Source organism: Mus pahari, chromosome 3 (assembly GCF_900095145.1).
Source record: "Mus pahari chromosome 3, PAHARI_EIJ_v1.1, whole genome shotgun sequence".
Lineage (NCBI taxonomy): Eukaryota > Metazoa > Chordata > Mammalia > Rodentia > Muridae > Mus > Mus pahari.
This window is the reverse complement of record NC_034592.1, coordinates 127,113,939-127,122,245: the sequence shown is the minus strand read 5'-3', so window position 1 is coordinate 127,122,245 and position 8,307 is coordinate 127,113,939. Positions and strand designations below refer to the sequence as shown.

At 40.6% G+C, this 8,307-nt stretch overlaps 1 protein-coding gene across 2 annotated transcripts in view; it reads right to left on the bottom strand.

The window, feature by feature from the left end:
- Positions 1-8,307, bottom strand: part of Sec23b (SEC23 homolog B, coat complex II component) — a 34,890-nt gene that overhangs the window by 22,974 nt on the left and 3,609 nt on the right. For both annotated transcript variants that reach the window (XM_021194398.1, XM_021194397.1), the window contains exons 2-7: positions 7,804-8,038; positions 5,541-5,598; positions 3,428-3,514; positions 1,025-1,261; positions 838-923; positions 65-209 (exon numbers count right to left, since the gene is read on the bottom strand). In XM_021194398.1, the coding sequence (XP_021050057.1) occupies positions 65-209; positions 838-923; positions 1,025-1,261; positions 3,428-3,514; positions 5,541-5,598; positions 7,804-8,024 (834 nt within the window). In that variant the 5' untranslated portion in view covers positions 8,025-8,038. The remainder of the gene's footprint in view (positions 1-64; positions 210-837; positions 924-1,024; positions 1,262-3,427; positions 3,515-5,540; positions 5,599-7,803; positions 8,039-8,307) is intronic.

Sequence of the window (8,307 nt, the reverse complement as noted above, 5' to 3'; positions counted from 1 at the left end):
AAAAAAAAAAAAAAAAAAGAACAGCTTGTATGATTCACTAGGTCTCTATAAAAATCTGATTTACCTCCAACAAGCCAACAGCAATGGACAAAGCAACCCCAGTGGACCGCAGTGGTCTTTTCCCCTGAGTTACTGGCCATGGGTCCCTCTGCAGCTCCCCAAGAAGATCTGTGAGGTTCATGTCAATCTTGTGAATGGGCTGTAGAAATCTGTATGATTTCAAAAGGGAACATGGGTTGTGATTTACTAAAGTGCCTTGACCTTCAACCCTAGGTCACACAATTAACCACTCTTTGAAACAATTATCCAACAGGAAAAACTCAAAACTTTTTCCTTCAAAATTATCTCTATAATTACAGAATTTTACTGTGAAATATGCCATAAAATCTAATGATCATTTGTGCATGTATCATTAAAAAAACAAAAGAGGGGCTGGAGAGATGGCTCAGTGGTTAAGAGCACAGACTGCTCTTCCAGAGGTCCTGAATTCAAATCCCAGCAACCACATTGTGGCTCACAACCATCTGTAACAAGATCCGCTTTCCTCTTCTGGTGTCTGAAGACAGCTACAGTGTACTTACATATAATAAATAAAATAAAATTTAAAAAAAACAAAAACAAAAGGAGTGTTTTATGTTTTGTCAGCTTTAGTTAAAGATCAAGGATAAAAACCATGTGTCAAAACGTTTCTATGAGACACTGAATATCAACTGGCTTAGTCTTTAAATTTTTTTTTCTAAGAACTATGGACCCAGAAGTCCTAGGATTGCTCTTCCTAGTCACCTGGGCTGTTAGGCACCACCACAGGACACGTTACACTGTATACTGGCATCTCACCTGCTGGAAACAAAAGGCTGCTCCTGAGGTTGAGCAGGTCTGGCTTGCTGCACAGGCATAGCTGACTTGGTCAGGCCCAGCATCTCCTGAAAGGGAAAACCAGAAAGATCCAATTTCCATTAACACTAAAAGCAAGTAATACCATTACAGATCTATGCTTGCTCCTGCTTCTTTATAAGGCACTAACCTGAATTTGCTTCGCAGTTAAATCCTTGGTCCCTCGGAAGACATAGCTCTTGGAGATTCCTTCACAGCTTAGCTCGTGAACCTGCACCATCCTCCCAAAAGTGATGAGACCAACCAGGGCATCTGGAGGAAGGAGACTCAGAGACATCTGCAGGGACTCTTTGAGTGCTTGAAGGTCATCTTCCTCCAAACACGTGTCAACCACATAGAGAAAGATCAGAGGAGACCGAGCACCTCTCTTCGGGAAAAGAAAAATGGTGTGATGATCAGTATACACACAGACACAACCAGCGAGCACAGAGAGACCCAATTTCCATAATTTTCATTAACATGAAAAGTAAACAATAAACATCACAGATCTACCCCTGCTCCTGCTTCTTCAGAAGACACAAACCTGCATTCCACAGGACAAATCAGATACAATGTAGCAAGTCTCCATGCCTGTAAATATCCAGGGAGATAAGGGATAATAAGGTAGCTAGGTAAGAATGTACATCAGCTTTACTTCATCAACTGATTGATTACCTCATCAAATGATGAGGACCTAGAGTCTATCAAAACAGCATAAACCTAAAAATATATGCAATATTCAATATCTACTATGTGCCAGACACTACTGAAGACCATGGAATACATCACTGAACAGAAGGAACAAAGATTCCTGTCAACCAAAAGGAACAAACCTGGGGAAGGAAGACAGGGAGGAGCAATACTTAAGATGGAGGAAGGTGCCAGGTCCCTGTGTTAAACAGGGATCATGGCTGGGGATGCTGGCTCATGACTTTAACCCCAGCACTCAGAAAGAAGAGGCAGATGAATCTGTGTGAGTCTGAGGCCAGCCTGGTCCATCTACTGAGTCATAGGACAGCCAGAGCTATATAGTGAGACTACATCTCAAAAAGTAAATTTAAAAAAAAAAAAAAAAAAAAAATATATATATATATATATATATATATATATATATATATAGAGAGAGAGAGAGAGAGAGAGATGAGGGCAGCTTCATTAAGAAGGTAAAAGCTGAGGTGACAAGATAGCTTGGCAGTTAAAGGCAAACGCCTGATGACCTGCACTCAATCCCCAGGACCCACAAGGTCTAAGCATTGGCTCCAGAAATTGTCCTCTGACTGCCACATAACACCCCCACAACACAAACTCACACACACATGCATAAACACATACAGACACTCAAACACACATACATGCACATGCACACATGAGCATGCATACATACACACAAATACACATGCTCACATATACACATACTCACACACATGCACAAACACATATGCACACTCATATACACACACACACGTACATGTATGCAAACATATATGCATGCAAACAAATCATGGTTGTGGGGAGAAGGAGGGAAGGAAATGGGGAGCGATGCAGAGCAAAATGAACCCCAACCTGAGGGAAAGATAACACCCTCCTGCAGCCGTGACACCTGAGGAATCAAGAAGGCCCATGGAGTTGAACAGGGACACTATGGTGAATGGGGCCTTGAAGGCCATGTTTTGCCTTGTGTAAAGAGGGGCCAATTCAATCCATCAGTGACTGGACATGTGAATCTACAGAGTTATACTGGCTGTTGGGCTAAGAATAAAACACAAAGAGAAATGAGGGAGATCAACCAAGACACTGTCAATGGATCTAGTGAGAGGAAGCACATGGCCCAGGAGGGCTAGGGTTGAGAGGAGTGATGGGTGGAGTCTAGGTATGTTCTGAATAGTACATCAGTGGAGGCTCTACCAAATGAGATAGGGGATGGGGAAAAAAGAGGTAACTCTTAAGAGGAAGGGGTGGGTCTGACCTTTCTAGCCCAGGCTAGCCCCCACCACTGTTGATCTCTTCAGCTGCATTTGGTTGCTGATTTTACTGAAATCATGTTCAAGAAAGGGAGATCATGGGAAGGGTGGGTGAGGGACCTACATCTCAGGGAGAAACAAAGGTAGCAGCTATGAGCAGGTAGATAGGAAAGGAAATCGACTGTAAGATTTAATTCAGAGCAAGATGATCCTTGCAAACCGATCTCTCCTTCTAGCACACACGGGCCAGCGGCAGGAAGGGAGACACTACTTTTTAAGCTGACCACCTAGAATACAAAGCATCTTCAGGTGAGATGTGGAAGGCAGTGGAAGATAGGCTTTAAATTTGGTCAGCTCCATCTTTTTTGAAGCCTGGATCAAGACCTGAAAATAATGCCAGTAACACAAGTGTTCTAGAACATACTGTCTAGAATCCTGCTCCCATGCACACAAATGTTCTAGAACATACCATCTAGAATCCCGCTCCCATGCACACCAGCTTTTCCTCTTGAGGACAGGTGAGAGACACAGAACTCCAAGGATTTCAAAAGACACCCAATTAACAGTATTCATTAAACACATGACAAAATTACCTGGATCATGTACTCAATTGTGGAGAACTGGGGCATCAGTTCAGCAGGTTGATTCACCTCAGATATGCCTGCATATGCGGGAGGGAACTGAGGAGAAGAAATCAGAACAACGCTTACTTAGGGCTCAAAGTGACTATGCTCCACGCTTTCCCCTGTACTGGGGATTAAGCCTATCACATCCTTGTTAGGAAAGCGCACTGCCTCTGAGCTCCAGCTCCAGCTATGCATGGCACACTTACTTTCTATATATAAAACCGGTTCATGACCGTGTTAATTCTGAAAGCACAAAATATAAAACACGGTTGCTAAAACACAAATATAAGCACTCAAAGCTTCTAAGTCTCTTACATGTCTATGGCATTATAACCTTAAAAAATATTTACTATTTAGAAAAGGCTTGTTCACCCATTCATACAGCCAAGTTCACATGTTTTAAAATCTACTACACAAAAAATCTGGAGATAGCTCAGTGGTTAAGAGCACTGGCTGCTTTTCCAGAGAACCTGGGTTCAATTCCCAGCACCCATATGGCAGCTTACAACTGTCTGTAACTCCAGTTCCAGGGCATCTGAAACTCTCATATGGACATACAGGCAAAACATCAATGCACATGAAATAAAAATAAATAAATCATTAATAAAAAAGCATTGCTTAAGCTTTGCCCTGCAAATTATATTCTGATGTTGTCTTCAATAGTCTGTACAAAGCTGAAGACATACTTCAGTGGTACAGAACTTCCACAACACGCACAAGGCTCTTAGCTCTGGGAGGGAAAAAAAAAAAAGCATATATAGATATAAATCCTTTATTTAGGTTTATTATCAATAGAATAGTACATTGTAGTGGTTTGAATAGTTATAGGTCCATAGAGAGTGGCACTATTAGGAGGTATGGCCTTGTTTGAGTAGGTGTAGTCTTGTTAGAGGAAGTGTGTCACTGTAGGGGGATGTTCTGAGAAATTATATTTTATATATATATATATATATATATATATATATATATATATAGGATATATATACATTATATATAATATATATGTATGTATGTTCAAGCTCCATTAGATGGAGATATACATCTCATGCTTCCTTCCATGATGATAGTGGACTAAACCTCTGAAACTGTAAGCCAGCCCCAATTAAATGTTTGTCTTTATAAGAGTTGTGAGGTCATAGTGTCTAGTCACAGCAGTAGAACCCTAACAAAGATATACATGCTCTGCGAAGGAAGCCTCATAAGCTCAGTCAGGAAAGGGAAAACAGTTACCAACTGTGCGTTGTCTTCACTGTGCGTGCTGTCCTTGAACCTAGCATGTGCTTGTATGAAAATGAAATTAGTCATAGCTATGATTGGAGCTGCCTGAATTTTGTATACCTGTTTAATATAATTACTGCTATCAACTTTACTTAGCTATAGTTTATATATCATTAAAGTCACCCATTTTAAGTGCATAGTTCCATGAGTTTTAAGAAGTCATGCAATAATTACTACAATCCAGTTTTAGAACAATTTTATCCTACAGCAGTTACTTTTAAAAGGAGATCTTAGCTGTGGGTATTGTTCAGGTAGCATACACAGGTCAGAGATTTGATCTGAACACCAAAAAGAAAAAAAAGAAAAGAAAAGAAAAGGAGCACTCCATTGGCATTCAACTTTCTTTTAGTTTAGTTTTTATTTTAAAAACTTTATTTGCTGGACAGAGCAGCGCATGCCTTTGATCCCAGCACTTGGGAGGCAAAGGCAGGCAGATCTCTGAGTTCCAGGACAGCCTGGTCTGCAGAGTGAGACCCAAAAGAAAACAACAAACTTTTACAGTAGAAGAAGCTCAACACTGACACTAGAACCCTAAAGTTATAAGAAGATGAAAATTTAATGTCATCCAGTAAAATATGAACAGATCTATTTTCTTTAGGTACCATATTCACTTCCTATCGAAACCTTAAAGAAAAGACCATGCTCCATCCTCTACTATTCAACACAAATGTGCCTGACAAACGCTATGACATGAGAGCACCAAAGGCTGCTAGGTGCAAGTGTAGACAGAAATGTAAATTCACGTCATGTCCTCTTTCCCAGAGCAGTCAACAAAAAACAAATAGAATTTGAAATTACATACCTGATTTCTTTGAAAACAGAAATTGCAGGCCCAGAGTTTTGCTCGGTAATCCACTTGACTGCAAGACAAATAAATAAATATTACAAACAGATATCATATGTATTTTCATGCTAGAAAGCAAGCAAATGTGGATTTAAAGTTCCCTAAGTTAATCAGGCATGTGTTCCTGAGTGTGCACATACAGAAGGACTCGTGGAACTGCCCTGCAGGCAAAACTGGCTATCAAGCACACCAAGAGTTTCCGAAAATATCTGCACTTAGTAAATTGTTTTGTCTTTTCCAATTCCAAGATACTGTTTTTAAATCTATTCACTCATATAAACTGTAAGCTATTTCCTTTTGCCTTCTGTTTGAACCTGGTTGTCATGATTTATCCAACATTTTTATTGTTCAACAATGTAAAACTTTTTTTTAAAAGATGTTTAGTTTTATCTTATGTGTATGTACGTTTTGCCTGTATATACGCACATGCCTAGCAGAGGTCAGAAGAGGACAAAGAATCCCCTAGTTCTGGAGTTATGAAAGGCTGAGCTAACATGTAGGTGCTGGGAACATGGCCATGGGTCTCAGCTGAAGGAATAAGTACTCTTAACCCCTGAGCCACACATTTCCAGCCCCTATGTCAAACCTCTTAATTTCAATAGTGAAAGTACATTTCACACTTGGACCATTGGTAAACATGGTAGAAATGGTTCAAGATAAAGCATCTATCCCTTCCTCTCCCTTTCTGTACCTAGGATATTAATAGCCAACAGCTATCATTTTACAAGCAGAGTTGAGACATTCCTAACATGCAAAAGGAAATAAAGGAAAAAGTGATCCAGCATACAAAGACCTCAACACTCTCAACTTGCTTCAAAATTCCTTCAGTTGCACATGGTGGTGCAGTCTTATACCTCCCCCCCAACCCCCCATGATGCTGGAGGGTCATAGCGCACTAGAATGTGAGACCCAAGTACACAGCACAGACACTCTAGTTCAAAAAATAATGGATAAAAATTGTTTCCAATAGTGTCCAAATATACTAATAGAATAGAGTCTCAGATTTAAAAAAAAAAATTACACTCAACAATAAAATTGTTGGGAGTTAAAATTTCTTCTACCGGGCTGGAGAGATGGCTCAGCGGTTAAGAGCACTGACTGCTCTTCTGCAGGTCCCGAGTTCAAATCCCAGCAACCACATGGTGGCTCACAACCATCTGTACAGATACAGTGTACTCATATACGATGTCTCTGTGGCTAACAGCACTTGCTGTTCTTCCAGAGGAACAAAGTTTAGTTTCTAGCATCCATGCCAGGCAGCCCACATCACCTCTCACTTTAGCACCAAGAAGTTCTACTCCTTCTGCCTCCACAGGTACCCACATACAAATGGAATGCACATATGCATGTGCACTTGTGCAAGCACATATGTACACACACACACAAATAATCTTTACACCTCTCTCTCCAAAAAAAAAAAAAAAAAAAAAAAAAATCAATTCTTCTGCCTAGTACTTCTAGACATACTATATCATCATTTAGGTAGACAGAGCAAAGGTTTTAGATGCTGTTTATTGCTTCAAAGGATACCCCTTTAAATCTACAATCAATCCAGAAGCAAACTGACCATCTGAGAGCGGGCAAAAAGAAGGGGGAAAGAAAAGGAAGGGATGGAAGGAGGGACAAGTCCAAACTCTTCTTTTTTATTCTCCCCTTATTCACATAACATTCCAACTTTCTTCCAGGTGTGCCTTTAATCCCAGCACTTGGGAGGCAGAGGCAGGAGGATTTCTGTGAGCTACAGGCTAGCTGGGTCTATATAGTAAGTTCCAGCACAGCCAGGGCTACATAGGGTTACATGCCTCAGGAAAAAAAGAAAGAAGAAAAGATTCCGATTTTGTCTGGGGCACCTGCCAAGGAGGTTTCATCATCTAAGAATCTCACCGTCTACCTTTCATACCAAACGAGAAACTCCCCTATAGAACACAAGTGACTTCTACCAGAGAGGGCTGGTACGGAGGTGGAGGGAGTGGTGCACGCCTTTAATCCCAGCACTTGGGATGCAGAGGTAGGCAGATCTCTGTGAGTTCAAGATCAACCTGGTCTACAGAGCAAGTTCCAGAACAGCCAGGGCTACACAAAGAAAACCTGTCTCAAAAAAAAACAAAACAAAACACAAAGAAGGGGAAAAAAAAAGTAAGTGACTTCTATAAGACTTGCACAAAGACAACAATTTACTACATTCATCATTTTACCAGTTTTTTTTTTAAAGAATTCATACCAAAGTGGATTGAGAATAGCTTTGCAGGTAGGCCTACTGCAAAGCACAGGTTCATACTGTACAGGAGGTAAGTCTGGGCGTTCTTTTAAAGGAGTGAGGAGACAAGCCAAGGGCACAACCATTCTTGTGGCTTCAAGGCGGCTAGAAGGCCACACGTTCCAACTGAAACGCACACCATCTCGTTCTTCATTTTGCTGAATGAATTCCAGATACGTTGCCATGGTCTAAAAGGAAACTAAAGATAAAGTTTTAATTATATGCAAAATTCTCAGCTGATCTTCAAAAAAAAGATGGTTCCAAGCCAGGTACAGTGGTTTACACCAGAAATCCCAGTGCTCAGTCCCAAACAAGAAGATGGCCTTATATCATAGTATTTCACAAATACCCCATCTAGAAAAGCCTGTCACACATGCTCCACTATGTTCATAGCAGCCTTATTTATAATAGCCAGAAGCTGGAAAGAACCCAGATGTCCCTCAATAGAGGATACAGAAACTGTGGTAC